The 20,577-nt window shown below is 34.1% G+C and overlaps 2 protein-coding genes across 3 annotated transcripts; both read right to left on the reverse strand.

The window, feature by feature from the left end:
- Positions 1-6,060: 6,060 nt before the first annotated feature.
- LOC117340826 (titin-like) lies at positions 6,061-16,540 on the reverse strand. 2 transcript variants are annotated; one of them, XM_033902603.1, is made up of 10 exons: positions 16,220-16,540; positions 15,133-15,432; positions 14,685-14,789; positions 14,512-14,533; positions 13,840-13,895; positions 13,572-13,599; positions 13,378-13,454; positions 6,665-6,701; positions 6,469-6,536; positions 6,061-6,136 (listed from the first exon to the last, which is right to left on the reverse strand). In XM_033902603.1, the coding sequence occupies exons 1-10, from the start codon at positions 16,524-16,526 to the stop codon at positions 6,090-6,092; spliced, it is 1,047 nt and encodes a 348-aa protein (XP_033758494.1). In that variant the 5' UTR covers positions 16,527-16,540; the 3' UTR covers positions 6,061-6,089. The 2 variants fall into 2 exon arrangements, with proteins under 2 accessions (XP_033758494.1, XP_033758495.1); XM_033902604.1 differs by lacking the exons at positions 6,665-6,701; positions 13,378-13,454.
- A 1,524-nt stretch (positions 16,541-18,064) lies between these two features.
- On the reverse strand, positions 18,065-20,301 carry LOC117340641 (intercellular adhesion molecule 5-like; the record flags this gene model as incomplete). The annotated part of the gene is made up of 4 exons (XM_033902405.1): positions 20,265-20,301; positions 19,433-19,693; positions 18,794-19,057; positions 18,065-18,285 (listed from the first exon to the last, which is right to left on the reverse strand). Coding segments are annotated over exons 1-4 (771 nt in total), but the record flags the coding sequence as incomplete, so codon positions are not given.
- Positions 20,302-20,577: the final 276 nt, after the last annotated feature.

A 20,577-nucleotide genomic window follows, 5' to 3' on the forward strand; every position in this document is an offset into this window, starting at 1 on the left:
ACGTACATATTGTATGTAAACTTCCTGGTCGGTATACTACTAAATACAACTATAAATAGAATACCCCGTGTCGAAGTGTAGGTCTGCTGTCAATCAGAAAAAAACCACATCTCAAACTATCCCGTAAATACCAGTAGCCGGAACTATTACCCGCTGTAAGATGAATTTTGATAAAATCTTACTTGTTTTGTTACGTTGAACAAAGGCCTGTTTGAATTGAATGCCACGTCGACAATATATTTGCATCCTTCATATCTGTGGTTAGAATACACGTATATCATGCTTCCTTTTTACAACATATCTGAATAACCTCATTCGGTAATCAACATATATAAAGTAACAATTCACTTCATTAAGCGAAAATACATGACTGTTGATAAAAGATTTTTGTATTTTTTTTAAAATTTACCCATTTCTTAATGAGGTGGTATTGATGAGAACTTAAGCGTGAATGAGTTTCATTCTCTAAAAGATGCTACACCTCCGACAGAGTGTAATAAATTGTTATTCTCTCATATCTCGCCATGTTGGATAGAGTTTGCCCATGTAAGATAGCTATGTAAGATAAATCTATCTTACATAGCATTTCACGCGCGCGGATTAATCTGCGTTCAAGGGGGACAACTCTCACAACGTCGTCTGCTTGTGTTCACATCCGACAGTCCTTATCGTCGGTGTCGGTTTTGAAACGTTGGACTTAACTATAAAAATACATACATTCTTAGATAAATATATATCATATCAGCAGTAAATCAATAGGGCTACACGGTTAAACGATTAGACATTTCATCTGAGCGAACATAACTCCGTTACTGTAACAAACAGTTAGACTACGCCTACAGGCCTGTTGTAACAGTTACAGTACAATACTACCCGACAGAATTGTCATTTGTCATTAAAAACATGTAAACACACACAATCACCTGGCAATGAGAGGAAGTAAAAGAAAAGCCATATATAAAAAAAATATAAAAAAGAAAATGTCAAACGTCACAACCTATGAAATGGTTCCGTTTGCGTCAGCAGGGGGCCCTGGAATTTGCTTACTCTACTGTACTGTCAGTAACTGTTAGGCCTACTCAGTAACCTGTGTATTTGGAAGTTAGGAATTGGCTCTTAAATGAACGAACATTCGGTAAAAATGACACCCCTCGATGTTCATATAAAAATATTTATTTTAATTGTAACTCAGTGTCTATATTTGTGTAGAGTAACCATGAAAACTAACTGCCATCCTAGCCTTTCAATATGATCATCGTTAGCCTATCGACTGACCTACCTTCGTCATTCCATCAAGACAACCGGTTAAACACATATAATCCTATGTCACAGAAAAGATCGAATACTCGTATAGAGTCACTGTTCGCTGGTTCACACGCGAAGTTGCCAAAATCACAGTGAATTTAAAATTACCAGCCACGAAACATCGCTGCGTCATGGCGATCGAGATCGACATCACTCTCAATATCCTTGAACTATGAATGGAATTCCAATGACAGTCGTGACGTCATGCAGTGACGTATTTTATAAAAAAAAATTGACTTGGCATTTAAAATTACAGTGTGTTCTGTGAAATGATTAAATATGTCGAGGTGCAAATCAAATTATATGTGAAGTTGGAAAACTTATTTCAGCGTTGGCTTTCAGTATTGTTGATAGAACTTCTTTTTCTCGGATGTTGACAATTTGATCACGGCCACGTAAAAGTCGGTCAAGTTACGGGAATTTTATCGACGAATTGTTTATTCGTTCATCACTTAACCACAAAATGAATGAAATTTGTGTTCAAACATAGTTTGTCAAAATAGGGTATGATCTTTCAGAATATCACAAGTATATTTAGCAAAAACGTCAAATAAAGAAATTAAAAAATTGAAGAAAATGGATGGCTGAGGGACACTTTAGCCAGAAATTCGGTAATGATATGAGAGAAAAGGGCTCTTTCATTATGTGTGTATGTAGGATAGGGATATTCCACCCTCGGGATCACAAAATGTGGTAAAACCCTCGGCAAGCCTCGGGTTTCACCACATTTTGTGACCCCTCGGGTGGAATATCCCTATCCTACATACACACATATGAAAGAGTCTTATATCATTTTGACAACAAATGAAATTCAGTCCACATATATATGCCTATTTAAGACATACAAATAAAAAATAATTATATAACATCAAAAATTATCGGAATGAAGCCAAAAAGATTCGAACTTTTGAACATTATAATATTCTTTGCATACACTTGATTTGAGTGCATTCCGGGAAGGGATTTACATACAGAAGAAAACAAATATGGTGGACTTAATTATCAGCGGGTAAAACTATATATATTGCATGTTGCTTAACTTAACTACAACTTTTAATTGCGAGGTTTTAATGAAACTATAAAATAAAAACTAAATAAACATTTCAATATTATCCGTTGCGAAAAATCACGTTTCTGTGCCTGTTGTCGCCAACGAACCGAAACGCTTTCTTAGCTTTACCCCTTCGGCCCCATTTCGCTTGATTCATACAGGTGTGATTTATTAAGAAGTTTAAGCTGGTGAACTATAATTAGTGAATATGCAGTCACTACATATCACAAAAGAAATCTTAACCATTGATTAAATCGCATCATATGCTTAGAGTTTTCAGTAAAGATGACAACAGATCGAACGTTACACTACGTATGTGAGTACGTTACACACTTGCCTCTCCAATAAACACTCAACTGTGTCATTTCCGCATGAGTTCCGATTCCATTGTCGTTTATAATGCCAATGGTCTGTGCAGTCTCCGATTGAAATCCATCCCTTTCTTCGATCTCTTTTCATAATCTAATTTATGCTTCCTTCTTTCTGGAGATTTTAGGCTAACACATGTTGCCTTCCTCGCTTCGCCATGTGGTTCCTACTTTCTGTTTTCAGTGCATGCGCAATCAGATAATTTCATTCAATATGGAGGCGGAGCGAAATGGAATTTCTCCGGGACGCAATTAATTATTTATTTATTTTAGATTTAAAAGGTAAATAAGAAGGTGAAACTTTCCGGGGGTGGTAGTAATGTCAAGTGTGTAACTTTTATTCCTGAAGAAAAATACATACGAGTCTATTAGTGTTTTAAATTGATAAAAAATACTATCTGTCGAAGGTCTAGCACCTTTAACGTTTATATTCAAAATGAAAGGTTGTAATGATTGTGAATTATTATGGAGATTATTCCAGATCAAAGTCACGGTGGAATTTTGGTGCGATGAATAGAGATGTGATTCAAATATCACAACATATGTTATTTGTTAAGAATTAAGATTCAAATTTGACATACAAATCAAATGAATTACTCTTAAATTTCCATTTCCTCTATTCATCATCGAAACTTTCTAGACAAAATAATTTCCCTACGAAAGGTTATCATGACAGCAGAAAACAGCGAGGAGAACAGAACAGATATAGAACAGAAAGAAGGAAATAACAGAAAAGATAAGTTTAAAAAGGTTTTGGGATAAGAAAAAAATAATAATTCGAGTAAAAAGTATACCACAACACTGTACAGCGGTTTAATCAAAGAGAAACTGCCAGGAGTGAACATTTAAACTAGTACATTTGCAAACAAATAAACAGATTGCCGGGGTGATTTATACTAAAAAAGAAGTGGAGTAATACAAGAGAGTAACAACTTGAATGACGGCAATTTATTTACATTTGTATTTCAAGATATACATGTATATATATATTTATGCATCTTCGGTCCTGTCACAGACAACAAAAATAATGTATAGTTTGAAAATGGCCACCATATATGGCATATGGTGACATTTAATATCAATTCCAAACAAATTACAAATTAACAATACAAAATTAACATAGCATAACATAATGATTAAAAAACATCCAAAAATAAACATATCAAAATTACAATGGTAGTCAATTACAACAAAAGCCTGTGTGGGGGTTGCCAAACTCCGCCTTCAAACAGGCATGTGAAACATCATCCAATATAGTAACATAAAAAAGAAGATAAAGGAATCAGGGGAGGAAGTGGGTTGGTTAAGTGAGAAGGCCTAAAAAACTTATGAAAATAGTAGAAAACTTCAAATTACAAAACTCTGTTGACAATTTATTAATGGCGCGCATCGGAAAGCTGCTACCCATAATTCCTAGCTGCTTGACAGGGGCAGTTAAGTATGTATGGAAATATAAGTTATAAAGGGAAATAACTCGTGTATAATTTGTAGCAAAATAATACGAAAATTTGGAAATGTGCAGGCCTTCCGATGCATAAATTAAGCTAAGTGCTTAGCTGCCCTATATATATCGAATGTCACATGGTACAATCCATATCACATGCCATATCAGTTTGGGGACCCAATATCAAACACAAAAGGCTTCATTACACAAAAGGCTTTATTACACAAAAGGCTTCAACCATGTTTTACCAACATGATGTTTCACCACATATCATTGTATTTATCATAAACATTTTAGACACTCAATGTTTCATTCAAAATTTGAATAAAACACCAAATGTTGGTGATAAAAATTTAATAAATTTACAGCAACTAATGCAAACTGATTTTCTGTTTATTTTGCACGTTATTTGTTCACACAGATGTTTTGTTAAACAGAAAAAAGGAATATTCCATTACTTCAGTCTTTAAAAAAAAATAACAACAACTATAACTGTTCCCTCTCATATTACGTCGTTTCATTATCATTTGATGCTTTCTTCAAATAACGTTGGATACAATTTGGATTAAACAGAAAAAAGACGGTCAATCATAATAACTATATTTATTTCAATAGAAAAAAGTTCAACAAATAAAAAACCAACAGCTACTGCGACTAACCGGTCTGTATGGCTACATACGTATCGTTTACTCTTCCTTTTAGATTGATAACTTTCAATCGCTATGAGAATAACTGCACATCACACGTAAGATGTTTTTCCTTTTGTTGCTTGGATGTTCATGATTTAATACTGATGAATTCAACACACATTCACCCTCTGACATTCTTACCGGCGATAACAAAGGAAGTGGTCGTCTGCTGAGATGTGAATCGGAACACCTCGGACGATTTCTTCATGTTCATCTGATCGAACACCCAGAAGAAAGATTTGATATGCATTTCCATCGCAGTGGTCGGATATGGTGATATCCATTTCCATCGCAGTGGTCGGATATGGTGATATCCATTTTCCCACGGAACTTTTCGTCTCGAAGTTATATTACCTTGTTCTGAATTAGTTTCATAAAATCTCATTTAAAAAGAAAATACAACAAAACAAAAACCAATGAAATAAGAAAATATAAGAGTTTGCATATACAAAATTCAAATAATGTTATAGTATAGGAATACATTTAGTGTTGTGCTTAAAAAATGAGATACGTAGGAAAATTTAGTGGTTTATAATATGTACATGTAGTTTAATGAATACTGCGTAGGTTGTACTTTTTACACGAGATACATAACTCAAGCATCGCTAACTAATTGTATTTTGTATCACACAAAACAATTAAGGCGGCCAATATGTATGTAAAGAAAGCTATCAGGAAACATCAATTCACTTGCACACAAATGTTCGAAACAGCAATGGCATTATTTTGCTTTCAGATCGGCTTAAAACACTTTAGCCGAATTTCTACTTTGCAGAAAAACACATTCTAAATCAACTAGATATTAAAAAAAAAAAAAACAGGCTAAAATAGAGCTGACAGTGGTTAACTGGCTAGCTTTTTATAAGGGAAATTACCGAATATATTAACAAAATCGATCATATACCGATGGTGCTTTAATCGTTAAGAGAGATGAACGATGAATTTATAATTAATTAAGTTAATAAGTTCTGTGTTAACATTTCACTGTGCGAGGAGAACGTGATAGGGTGTCTCGTGTCACGTTTATGATACTGATTGGTGATTAATATATTTACTCCATTTGGATTGATGCTAGGTATGTGTTTATGCATTTGAAAACGACAATGAAAGTAAAACAGTCCAGGTTTTATTTCACAAATATAATAACCGGACAATGTCTCCCTTGATCTCCTGTCTCCAACTAGACCTTGATGAAACATCGTCTCACTGAGTTCCATGATGTTGTATAAACACTAATCTCTACCAGCGATGGTAGTATTGATGTATGTCCCTCTGTTACCTGACAAAGAAAGAACTGAATGTATACGAGGATGGAAAGATAGATGTGCTTAAGAAAGTAGGAAAACATAACCTATCTATATATCACAAAGTACTTATCATCATATATATAGATAGTATACAGATATGTATAGCACATAAAAAGAAATTATATATTAGCAGTACGGTCCTGCATTATCGATGATAATTTGTAAATACAGATAATTGTATTGATCGATTTCATCGTTGATCAATTAGCATGGCATTATTCTTTTATACAGTTAAAGAGGGGCATTTAAAAGAAAGGTTTCTTATCCTTCTCGTCATCTTCCTAAAAGAAATCAAATCACGTACCAGACGTTGTAGTATTAAGTTCTTCATAAACGTTTGGATTCGAACGTCCCTCCAACGACTCGTACTTTCTGTTATTACATGGAAATAGTTGTTAATTTATGGTTACATGGTTTATCCGCAACATCAATGTATAAAAAGAATTATATAAGATATCATACAAATCACAGCGAATCAAAAGCATTGATAATCTACCTACCCACCATCTCCTTCATTGTCAGAAACAATTGGGTTAACTGAAAGTACAAATAAAGAATCCGTTAATTCGTTTAATGAATAATAATGAAGCGGTTAGTAAATCTAAATGCAACATTTATAGATATATAGAAATACAAACAAAATAGTACAAATCCTCTTCGTATATGCTACCTTATTACATGTTGGTATACATATAACGTAAAAGAATGGCCATAGAAGTTCCTATGATTACAGAGTTGCAACCCCTGAAATATCTGACGACGGAAGGCGACCAAATTTGAATCTTAAAGAGCAGCTCAACTCAAATTTGGGACGACACGTCTGTTAAGATTCTGTTAAGATTCTGCATCTTCAAGGACGGGACACAGTGTTTTTTTCTTTACATGGTGTTCAATCATAGAACCTTGGTTCTCTACATGTCACTCTAGCATTTGCCTTCCACACACGAAAGCCTAAGGGTTCTTTTTTTCAGCTACTATATATATTACTTTTGTTGTATCTTATTGTATTTTTTTTTTTTTGTAATTTATATTTTATTCAGTTAAACATATATTATCAACAAACACAAGACATCTACATTTTATGGTCATTCACACCTTTCAGCACTGATGTGTATTTCTATTATAATTTACTACGCACAAGCTTACACACACACATACACACCAACACAGCCCCATTCTCGCCCCCCAGAGTCTGCTAAGCTTACCTACCACCGTACTGACCGAGTGACATATGAAACGAAGGGAAGTAACTCTGATGAATGAGAATGACACACCCCACGCAAACACCTTCCCACACACATGAATGTTCTAGTACATATACATACATGTACACAACACTATACACATATACATGTTCATACGTACTACATATAGTCATATACTAACTATTGCATATGACAATGAGCACACATGCTTTACTACACATACATGTACTATTTTGATATCCATCCATTGGCATGTACACACAGCACTTACATGAAAACATATCCACATACCGCACCTACTACAACTCAAATATACCCATACAAGTGCACACATACTACACATGTTGTATATATTATTGTATACATACATATATAAGAAAATGCATATTAAACACACATTCTGTTTCTATTATCCTGCTATTCATCCATGTACAGACAAACAGACAGACATACACACAGACAGATACATAAACCAACACCAACCTACTTAGACAGAAAGATACAGACAGACTAAACAGAGACACAGACATATACAGAAAGACTGACAGACATACACACAGACAGACAGATACATAGACTAACAACACCAACCTACTTAGACAAAAAGACACAGACAGACTAAACAGAGACACAGACATATACAGAAAGACTGACAGACATATACAGACAAACAGATACATAGACTAACACCAACCTACTTAGACCGAAAGACACAGACAGACTTAACAGAGACACAGACATACAGACAGTATTGACATACATAAATAGAAAGATAAATAGACAAAAAAGGGAGAGAAAGGGGATGGAAAAATCACAATATATTATCAGAGCAACAAAGCAAAATTATTGACCAGTTTAGTGTTTTAGAGCCTAGGAGACATGTCAGTTAAATATATTATGAAATGAAAGCTATAACCTAATTAATTTTTCCCATTTTAGCCATTCGTTTCTAAATCTCTCCTTATACATACCTCCTTTGCTATAAGCTACACATCTTTGTATATTAAAATAGTCCTGTATAGTATTTATTAAAGCATTTAAATTTAAGGACTTGTGCAGACAGCGCATTTTATATATGTACTGTTTAATTACAATGAGAATTTCATTATCAATTTTACCATTTACATTTTGTGTGAGAAGACCAAATAAAAATGATTCTTTATTAAAACCAAAAGGAATAAGGAGTGTATCTAAAAGAGTTTCAAAGCTAAGAAGAAGATTTTGAACCTCCTGACATTCCCATAAAATATGAATAATGGTTTCAATCTCTGAGTTACACAGTGTACACAAAGGCGATGGCACCATTCGAGTTTTAAATAAAAGAGAGTTTGTTGTAAGAATATGGTGATTGATTCTATATTGAAACCATTGGAATTTTGTGTTATTAGTTACAATAAACGGAAGTTTGAAAACCTGACTCCAGTAAATATTGCTTCTATCAAAAATTGAATTCCATTTTCTTTGTCCTGAGGGCACAATATTATTTCTGATCATAATGTTATAAAAGTGTTTTGACCCTTTGAAATGTTTAAAAAAAAATTCAAAGTTTACTGGAATAAATGGACGTGTTATTTCCAGCATGGGGAGAACAGGATTGGGATTGAACTTTTTTACAGCTGAAATGACACTATGATATTGGAGAAAATTAGTCCGTATTCGATACAGTTGTGTAAAATCTTGAAACGTATAAAATGTACCAGCATTATGATCCTTTATCAAATCATTTATATTTACAACTCCTTTCTTATACCAGTCTTGGAAAAAAACAGACTTTTTGTCCATAGTAATTTTGTCATTAAACCATAATGGTGCCTTCAGATACGCATTTATACAATTAATATTTATATTTACTTCATTTGATGTAACAAACTTTCTACATGCTTTCAAAACATCTATCCAAAACAAATTTTTACATTTCTTTTCACATTGCTGTAAATAGTCTGAGCCACACTGTATCAACATATCAGTATTCACATATGTTTTTATAATTGCTTGCCATTTGGAGGTGCTAGAAAATAATCTTCTTATCCAACCTAACTTAAGAGAGTCTATGAAAGCCTTAATATTTATCATTTTTAAACCACCATTAATGTAGTCTTGAACAATTACATCTCTTTTAACTTTGTCAACTTTGCTATTCCATAAAAATTCAAAGAAAATAGTATTTAACTTACTAATAAACCTATAATCTGGGTTGGGTAGTGAGATAAATAAATGATTAAATTGTGAAACTAAAATTGATTTAATAATGTTAATTCTACCAATTGGCGTTAAAATTCTCCTGTTCCATGATCTAATAAGAGATTTAAGCTTAGTTAATTTCTTATCGAAATTGAGCTTTGGAATCTCATGTAAATTAATATGGAATTCAATTCCCAAAAGTGTAAAATTTTCCCTTCCCCACTGTAAACCCAGATCTGGAAGAAATTTGTCAGAACTAAACTTTTTACTACCTATCCAAACCACTTGAGTTTTAGAAATATTAATTTTTAATCCAGATATATTTGCATAAAAATTAAGTTCGGATATTGATTCCTGTAGAGATAGTTCTGTACCATCAAGAGCAAGAGACGTATCATCTGCATATTGTGACAAAAGTATGGGACAGTTATCAACATCAATACCTTTGATTTTTGAATTATTTCGGAGTTTTATCGCTAGTATTTCTGCACAGAGGATGAAAATATAGGGGGCGATCGGGTCGCCTTGACGACAGCCTCTTTTAATTTGGAAGAAAGAAGACAGATTCCCACCCTGATTAATAGTAGCACTTAAATTATTATTAAAAGTTTTAACCCAGTTTATTAAACTATTTCCAAAGCCAAAATACATTAATACTTTTTCAACAAATTCCCAGGACACTGAATCAAAAGCTTTTTCGAAATCGATCATTAAAAACATACCTGGAATATCATTTTCTTCTGTATACTGCATTATATCATAGACTAGTCTGGTATTTTCCCCTATATATCTACCTGCTATAAACCCTGTTTGATCTTTATCAATTATTTTATCCAACACTGTCTTTATTCTACTTGCTATTGAACCTGATGCTATTTTATACACAACACTTAACAAAGTAATGGGCCTCCAATTTTTTATAAAATGTCTGGGTTTATCTCCCTTTGGAATGCAAGAAATAATACCTCGTCGTTGTGAAATAGAAAGAGATCCCTGTTTATAACCTAAATTTATAGATCGAACGATGAAATTACCCAAATATTTCCAAAAGCACTTAAAAAATTCAACTGTAAAGCCATCTATACCTGGACTTTTGTTATTTTTCATATTTCTTAAAGTTTTGCCAGCTTCTATCAATGTGATTGGACCTTCAAGATTGTCAGATTCTTGTTTACTAATTTTATTTATGTTATATGATTCTAAAAGTTCATTCAAATTTACATCTGCTATTTCATTGTTATTACTGTATAAATTTTCATAAAATTTCTTGACCTCTTCCAAAATATTTGCCTGCTGAGTAACTATATCTCCATTATCTAGTTCTAATTTAGGTATAATTTTAGATGTAAAATTTCTATTCTCTAAATTTAAAAAATATCTAGTAGGCTTCTCACCCTCCTCCACCCACTTAGCACGTGACCTTACTAAACTACCTTTTATTTTCTTATCCCTAATTTCCTGTAGTTCTCTTTTTTTAACTTCTAACTCTACTGTGTCTATATCATCTTGTTCCTCAATTTCCTGAATTATTTTTCTTAGATTGTCTTCCCTAATATTTTGTTGTTTCTTCCTAAATGAAGAAAAAGAGATTGTTTTGCCTCTAATTTGCAAAAGTAAAGTTTCTAGGAATAGTTGATCATCAATAACAAACTCAATCTCACTGTCAGGAATATCCATCAAATTATGTAAATTATAAACTGGAGTACAGTATTGTTCTTTTGTCTCAGCTATACAGGTTTTAACCATATCCAAATAATCTTGTTCTTGTAATAAACTATTATTAAATTTCCAAATTCCTTTACCAGGGAAAAATTCGTTTAGTTTCAAAGCTAATGTTGGAAAAGAGTGGTCAGATCTATAACCTGGTTCTATTTTGGATTTTTCAGTACTAGAAATTAAGTTTTCAGAAATCAAAAAGAAGTCTAATCGGGCCTGTTTGAGTGGGTTGCTTTTCCTCCATGTATATCGTCTTACATCTTCATTCTGTTCTCTAAAAATATCTACCAGTGAAAGGTTGTCCATGATCTCCAAAATTTTTTCTCTAGCTTTAGGATTGTTAACATGCTTGTAGTTTTTATCATAGTCAGTCTTAGGATTAAGAACCAGGTTAAAATCTCCACAAATAATGGTATATCTATTAGCAAAACTTTCAATCGTTTCAACAAGAGTGTCATAGAAAACCGGGTTATCCTTATTTGGACCATATAAATTTATAAGTGTGATTTTAAATTTTTCAATCTCAATCTCTAATGCTAGGAAATTGCCAGTATCGTCTTTCTTTTCTTTGTGCACTTTAAATTCAAAATTATTTTTAAAAAGAATAGCAACACCCCTAGAATTCGATTTAAAAGAATTAAAATAACATTGGAAACCCCATTCACTTCTAATAATTTTTTCCTGTTCTTCACTAAAATGTGTATCTTGCAAGCAGAAAACATTACTATTAGTCGACCTTAAATAAGAAAAAACATCCCTACGTTTAATTTTGTCTCCTAGGCCCTGAGTATTAGCTGACAAAAATTGTATTTGTGTCATATTTATATCTTAATATGAACATATGATCTAGTTCCACCCCCGAAGTAAAGAGCGTTAGAAAAGAGATAAGGGAATAAATGAGAAAAAGAAGAAAAGATAATATAAAATATAACATTAAAGTGGTCATTACCTAAACAAACCACTACCGTCCACAGTACAAACACATTCCAGTCTGACATCCGCACACTTGCATTCCATGCTTTATCATGATCACCGGAAGTAAATTACACACCGGAAGTAGTATACTAAGGATAAATCAAACCCGTTAATATTCCGGAAAATAAGGCGGGAAACCATATAGAACGATAATAAAATTAGTATTACCTTACTTATTGGACTTTAACTCTGAATAATTAAAGAGATGATAACAGACCTTTCATTTATTCAAGCTGATATGATATATTTGCATGTATCAAAAGCATGCATACCGTACATATACATTTGTGCATACAATATTCCACAACATAAATGTAGGCTATTGGATTTTTTTCTACGTAATTAGCTGTATAATTATATAATATTACGTAGTCGTACCTTGTTCATCCTATACAGGATGAGTTTAACATTATAGCGAGTAGATCACAATTAGCACCAGCCGCATAAGTCACAAATATATGTACAGTATACATGTAAATTGCTATTAACAAGAATATATGACCAGAGATATAAAATTAGTATTTTTCTGATATGACTTACCGGAATTTTAGAAAATTATATCCCAATCTATACACATACACAGAATAATTCGCGATTCACCATAAATTATCCAGTGAATTTGACACAAACACGGACACATAAAAACACTGTCCAAACACTGTACATGTATTGTCTCGGTAAAACCAGGATAAAAAAGCTCCTGGCGGCACCGCCGTGCCTAGTCCATTACCGAGTAAGTATATCCTTAATATTTACACAAAGTTTGATTCGTCCATGAGAAAACTGTCCGTGAGAGGGGTACCAACGTGAAGACGTCTTTTTCTACCATCGGTCAGTATAGCGAATAACTTGCCATCTGTGCTGTACGAGTTCTTAACACATTTAAGTCTATAGGCGTCCTTTAAGATCTGTTGGTTCATCTTGGTAAGATCTTCGAATATCGTGTACCTTATTGTATTTTTAGTACTGTTGATATATCATGTGATTGTGTTCGTGTTCTTTGTGTCTTGGTGAAGGGGCGGATCCAAACTTCCGAAAAGTATTAGAATTACTTCCTTTGTCTCATATATATATATATAACATGCATTAAAAACCGAATGCGTGTGATTCTTAATCTATGTTACACTATGCCTCACCATTATGGTGTCCCCCGATTTCAGAATACACGGACGCCTTGGCAACCTCATTGGTATCAAGTTCTCGATATGGAGATCTGGATTGTACAAAATAGAAAAAAACAAAGAATACAGTTGTCGCCGCGATACACCTATTCGAAATAAATACAAATAATTTAGTTGAAAGTTGACATGTCCTTCGATTGTAGTCTTACCTTTCATTTTCGCTTTGGGATCTGCCTCCTGTAATATAATTGGCAATATACGTTTAACACAAAAATAACTTTCCGCTTAATATAAAATAAAAAAAAATAAATAAATAGCGTAGAGAGAAAAAAAAAACGTTTTGTAACATCTGCTTAGCAATTAAGACTAAAACATATTAACTGTTACAAACAATGAACGGAGGCATTTTGTTAAAATGCAAATATATATAATGATAATATAAACATACTACTAATGTATTCATTATCAGAATATTACCTAGATCTGAAAGTTGTACATCCTGGTATTCCTTCTGTTTTGGAAGCTTACGGGTTCTGCAACAAAAAGGAAGACAAAATAATGTGTATCTTATCTCATCAGGCACTCGCCTGGCTGTTTTTTGGAGCATGATGTTATGCATAAGGAAGCAGTTAGGAAAACATATAACCGACGACCAGCCTGATTATTAAATATTTTTTAATGTTAATGTTTAATTCACGAATCAAAGTAAACAGACGTGTATATAGGTAGGTGAATTGGAAGATGAGGTCGACGTCCCGAATAAACATGCTGATCTCTAAACTTCGATAACGAACTAACTTGTATAGATGATTGAGGAGTTGATGGTGAAACGGTATTACTATTTATGCATTTGATGGATTGAAAAGAAGTGATATGACCAATGAGTAGTTATCCATTTTACTTCTGTTTCGTCAGTACTGAAAACGTAATATGTACGGTTAAAAGGGATGCTCTAAATATTTGGGCAAAAATTGTTCTTGAGGGGTATCTTTGGTTTGTTTTTGTTTAACGTGCTATTAACAGCCAGGGTATCATTTCTTTTTATAATTATGCGATAAGATGAAAAAAATAAGGAAATAAATAAACATCAGTATTGACACTCGAAATACAGAATACTCGACTAAATATATATCAATTGCATCTGCTTACCTATGGCATAGTCTTCCATTTCCTGCAAAATAGGATAATCAGTTAACTAGTTCATACATCTTAATATTTCACTATTTTAACGACTGTTTTGTAACTATTTTATTACATTAGTTCTATGTAGATAAGTTACAGGTAGTTGAAACGACGATGTAGTTCACTTTATGAGTACTTACGTCTGAAATAAATCTCGATTCCAACTGTGAACAAAAGCGTGAGTACGCCAGTGACCGTCAGTACAACTCCAGTGACATACATACTGTCAGTTCCACTAGAACATGCTGTATCAAACAAAAGATTATCTTTTATTTCGATCAACATGCATTAACTCATCTGTCAAGTTGTCTCAAGAGCAACTCAGGACGATACGCGCACGAATTTTTCGTCCCCGTTAAAACCACTTAGAAGCTAAGAAATGAAGTTATCGAAAATATACTTTGTTCAGTCAGTGATTTATTTGTTCATTACGCAACAACAAAGACATCTCGAGGGTGATACAATATACAAAAACGTACTAAGAAATGTGTGACCGTGTACAATATGTGATATAGTTACACATTTGTTTTAGTGTTTAGAACGTACTATAAAATGGAGAATCTGCTGTCGTATCTGCCAAATACTTACGCTCATGAACAGTACAGCCGACAGCATCTGCCGATGTTGTGTGTCCGTACTTATTGTACGCTACAACCTTAAAGAAATAGACATTGCCTCCATCCAGATTGTCTATATTTTGACTATACACGTCACTTCCGTCTGTGTGTTTTGTAATCGACACTGGATAAACCTCTTGTGAGAGAAGAAACCTATCTGTGCTGAAAATAACATGGTAATACTGAGAGTCCCCTCCGTCACTCCACGATACCTCAGCAGAACTGGCATCAGTACAGCCAATTAACAGACTGTTTGGGATTCCTGGGTTCACTGTAATGTCGAAAAGAATGAAGAGGTGTTATACATGTTACCGTTTATCCATGTCATTTGCATTAAGTTACATGAATATGAAATGAATATTATCTGTATAAAAATGTTTACGCCATACATTATTCTATTAAGATGATGTCGAATTATCTAACGTAATAACTTCAAATCAGGAAAAAATATACTTTTGAATCCCGTATCTAAACTATAGCATACTAACAAGAACATACTGCGTTATGAGACATCAACACATGTCGTATTTAAAAAATAGATTTTGAGGAACTTGTTACATATCATGCGATATCTCTCCTTAAACACATCGTTTTCCTGCAGACTTTTGCTTTCTAAATTAGGAAACGTCGTTACAAATACATTCCGCTAAAACATTGTACAAAAGATAAACAAAATAATTCATTTTACTGTATAAAAATGCGAAATGTCAAAAGAAAGCGAGTAAACGCTCCGAGATAATCATACTTAAAACTTGTTCTTAACATTATGTAAACAGGTTAAACAGACTAAACTACCGTATAATACCGGTTTGTAATTTTGAGATTTGCTTTGCGTTTTTTGTCAACTATCGAAAAGATCAATAAAATAAGTGAACATAACAAGTCACGATATGAACCTTCGAAGCATTATATTATAGAACTGTTATTTAGATAGAAGTCATTAACATATTCAGCTATTGATTACGATTTCACTTGATATTTCCCTGACTTTTCATTTATATTGAGAAATCGGATAGGTTTCCGTAGAACTTTACAGCCGTTAGGAGTTAAATACTTACGTTTTTCACGAACTGCGAAGCTAAGCATGGCACTTCCTTGGTTGTTTGTTGCTGTGACGTTATATAATCCAAACCAGCTCTCCTGTATACTGGTCCGAGTCAAAACTGAAATAGCAGTTAAATTACTCCCCTCAAACGTATTTTGTATAATAACGCCATCCGTTCCGTTTCTAAGATCCGTTACATCAAAAGATTTGTAGGGTTGGAAGTTCCAGATGAAAGATGGCGCCGGGTTGGAGATGAATGTAGAAGACAAAATAATGGTGTCTGACTGAGATATATAAAACGTCTGGTTTTCGTCGAGCATTTGATACGGATGTGGTTCATCTAAATAATGTATGATTGGTCAAATATGGTAACTGCATCAACTAATGGAATGTACCGATAAAGTAATACCTGAATCATGAAATAACACACAGGGTAACTTTTTGCGAAGTTTTCATAGTACTGTAACCTCAATAAACATACCAATGCTCACATTTGTATTAAGCGATAGCACTCATGTGTTATCTACATCATTTGGTATTAGATCCATATTTTTATGATAATAATGAAAACGAAATGTGACGAGTTTCGTTTTAAATGTTCGAAAATGTCTTAAATGACTGATAACACTTTAACCGTTTTCTTGAATTTACTGTTTTAATCACAAGTTCTACACGTCGAATAACACAATCAAAATTGAAGACAGAACATGATATTAAATGGTATTTGTTTGATCAGCATTCAACTTGACTAATGATACCATTCATGATATTTAGTTTTTCGTCTGTCATCTAAATTGAAAAAAAGAGATGATACGAAACCACTACTGGTAGTTGCTACTATATAACTATATAAAGGTTTCAATAACTAAGGGCCAAGCTCTCCTTATTTTACTAATCGGATATTTCAACTACAGTCTGAAAACTAACATTTCACAATAATATTGATCACTTTAGTCGACTCCCCGCCAACATTCCTAGCAGTACACCTGTACGTCCCGTGTTCTGATCTGCCCAGTTGTCCCAGTGATAACACAGGTGAGACAGTAAAGTTGGTGTTGTCCGGTCGTGTCCAGACAAAGGTACAGCCAGGTCTACAGTCCGCTGTGCAGGTGATGTCCGGTAACGTGTCACCCTTTATCCTCGTATACTTGGTCTCCTGTGGTGATAAAATTAGCGAAGAACCAGGACCATCTGTATAGATACATAGTTTTAGCATTAATATTTTCTTAAAAAATGTTTTTTGCAGTTATTTGTTGATCGTTTGCTAGATTTTATTTATTACCTTTAACAATTTGACAAACGTGATATCACTTTGGTAAGGTCAACTTATTATTTTCAATTGCTGCAATAAAACAAATACATGTTTTCTTCTGCAATTTAAATGATGTGGTAGCATGGTACATATGTATACATTCACATGCAATACTATATGTAGAGATACCGTGATAAATGCTCGGGTTTAGAATGCGATAGTAGTATTGGCATGATATGTATTTGATGATTCATTAAAGTGAAACTGTTATCATTTTGAATTAAATCAATGTTATCGATTTACTGTATTCTATATCTGTTGTCAATTCATATGTTTCTGTCATAATACTTGAAATCACACCATGTTTATGATAGACAGATGATACTCATTATACATCATATTCATGTGAAACTAATCATTTCCTGATACACATATAAATAATCTTTTTTTTATATTGACGTGCCACTATAATATGTTACTACGACTATAGTATCAACATTTTAAATAACTAACGGCTATGCAACAATGTCCTAATGTTGAATATAATAGGACATTTTACTTACACTGTAATGTAACAATGATTGTTGAAATGGACTCCCCGACAACATTCCTAGCAGTACACCTGTACGTCCCGTGTTCTGATCTGCCCAGTTGTCCCAGTGACAACACAGGTGAGACAGTTAAGTTGGTGTTGTCAGGTCGTGTCCAGACAAAGGTACAGCCAGGTCTACAGTTCGCTGTACAGGTTATGTTCGGTAACGTGTCCCCCTCTGTCCTCGTGTAGATAGTGTCCGGTGGTGACAAAGATATGGAGGTACCGGGACCGTCTACAGTGTATTAATGTTACAATTTGAATGTTTCGTACAGTAGTGTATGATGTTATAAGTACCTGATGTTATATTAAATAGAAATAGTTAATGTCAACCTATATCAATATAACATAAACATGATGTGCATACCCCATAAATTATTTCAGTTCTCTATTTCTGAACTAGCGTTCTGAACAACAAAAACACAAATCACAGAATAGAAAACATCATTAGACCATAACTTCTATCGCTGTATGTTCATGATGTAAAATATATCACAAAGGCGTATTATATCATAAATTATACACATTGATGCACACACAGCTTGACACATCTGAAATAGACATGATCTACGTCATCAGAATTATTCCGCAAATCAGTAATCGTGTTATCTATTGTTGTGATTAACGTCTTTGTATCTGACTCAATTACACTGTATGGTAATACTGTTTATTATAGATACTTACACTGTACGGTAACACTGATAATTATAGTCGACTCCCCGGCAACATTCCTAGTTACTTACACTGTACAGTAACACTAGTTATTATAGTCGACTCCCCGACAACATTTCTAGCTGTACACCTGTACGTCCCGTGTTTTGATCTGTCCAGTTGTCCCAGTGACAACACAGATGAGACAGTAAAGTTGGTGTTGTCCGGTCGTGTCCAGACAAAGGTACAGCCAGGTCTACAGTCCGCTGTACACGTGATGTCCGGTAACGTGTCCCCCTCTGTCCTGGTGTAGGTAGTGTCGGGCGGGGTCAGAGCTATGGAGGTACCGGGGCTATCTGTAATGTTTATATATAACCCCTATCAAAATTTAACTTATATCAGACCCTTCTCTCTGTATAAACCTTGCAATGAGAACCATTCACATATCCTTGTTTAGGCAGTCTCTAGCGAGACAGATATATGGTGGTACGTCAATATGGAATGTATATGTTAATTAGATATATTCATAACAATGAAACAATTATAATGTGATAATATGATAATATCGATAATTACCTACAATTTATACCCATTAGGAAGAGTGAAGGATATAAAATCCCATAATCCATTATTGATCAGTATCTGTAACAGTTACTATTTGTTTTACACAGTTTACTTGATGACCTAGTTATTGGAGTTGAAACATTTCCAATGAAAAAGTAAATACGTACAATCTACAATGACGTTGATATTAATGCTGACGTCACTCCCGTACCCATTACTGGCCGTACACCTGTATACGCCCCCCTGACCACGCTGTATGTTGGTGAGTTGGAGACCTGACCCTGTTGTATAGGACTGCCCATCCTTTGTCCAGCTGTAGGTACAGGCCGGGTTACAGTCAGCAGAACACGTGATGGTAGGGATAGTCTGTCCCTCTGTAGGAGTGTAGGTCACAGTTGGTGGAGTCAGATTTACGGTGGATGGTCCGTCTGGAATGAACCGAAAGACAAAAAGAGAAGCATTCGACCTATTGTGTGCATTTATGAAAACCTATGCATTTGTTGTTATGCACTTTTTTTTCTTTTCATTTCACCCCTCATTCTCACGAACACGGAAATACTGTATTTTATATTGTGTTATTGAAAAAGTTCGATGAAAACTATCATCGGTCCGAGATGTATTCTCTTAGTAAGAAAGCTGTGTTAATAGCCCCTCTTAAATGTTTAAATGCTCGTTTTGATTAAATTCATCAATACACAAACTTATTTTCCATGTGTCTGATATGGGGACTCAGTGATACTTTCCGTGTATAAAATAAGTCTACTCTTCTTATGATTTTAGTTTTTGTAAGTCGGCACGGCGTTGTAACAAAAATGTCGAGATTTAGATGCAAAAAATATGTAATATCAAACGGATTTCAAATCAAATCAAATCATTTGGAGCAAAATCCCTTAATCAAGAACATGTCCTTGATTCGATTGAAGTTAAATAAGCTTTAAGCAAGGACGGCAAAAAAGATTTAGAAGATATTTGATTTTCATATATATGTATTGTACATACACTGTACAGTAACACTTGTTGTCATAGTCGACTCCCCGACAACGTTCCTAGCAGTACACCTGTACGTCCCGTGTTCTGATCTGTCCAGTTGTCCCAGTGACAACACAGGTGAGACAGTAAAGTTGATGTTGTCCGGTCGTGTCCAGACAAAGGTACAGCCAGGTCTACAGTCCGCTGTACATGTGATGTCCGGTAACGTGTCCCCCTCTGTCCTGGTGTAGGTATTGTCGGACGGGGACAGAGCTATGGAGGTGTCGGGGCCGTCTATAAAAGGTAATTTTCAAGCGACCCTTTATATTACAAGCTTACATTT

The sequence above is a fragment of the Pecten maximus genome, chromosome 13 (assembly GCF_902652985.1).
Source record: "Pecten maximus chromosome 13, xPecMax1.1, whole genome shotgun sequence".
NCBI lineage: Eukaryota > Metazoa > Mollusca > Bivalvia > Pectinida > Pectinidae > Pecten > Pecten maximus.

What these genes read in the sequence shown, in the direction of transcription:
- LOC117340826 (XM_033902603.1), bottom strand. Translation starts at nt 16,526, where the DNA reads ATGCTCGACGAAAACCAGACGTTTTATATATCTCAGTCAGACACCATT. An exon ending in TGTACAACTTTCAGATCTAG is followed by an intron (nt 13,600 to 13,839) that starts GTAATATTCTGA and finishes ATTATATTACAG; the next exon opens with GAGGCAGATCCCAAAGCGAA. An exon ending in AATCGGGGGACACCATAATG is followed by an intron (nt 6,702 to 13,377) that starts GTGAGGCATAGT and finishes TTGTACTTTCAG; the next exon opens with TTAACCCAATTGTTTCTGAC.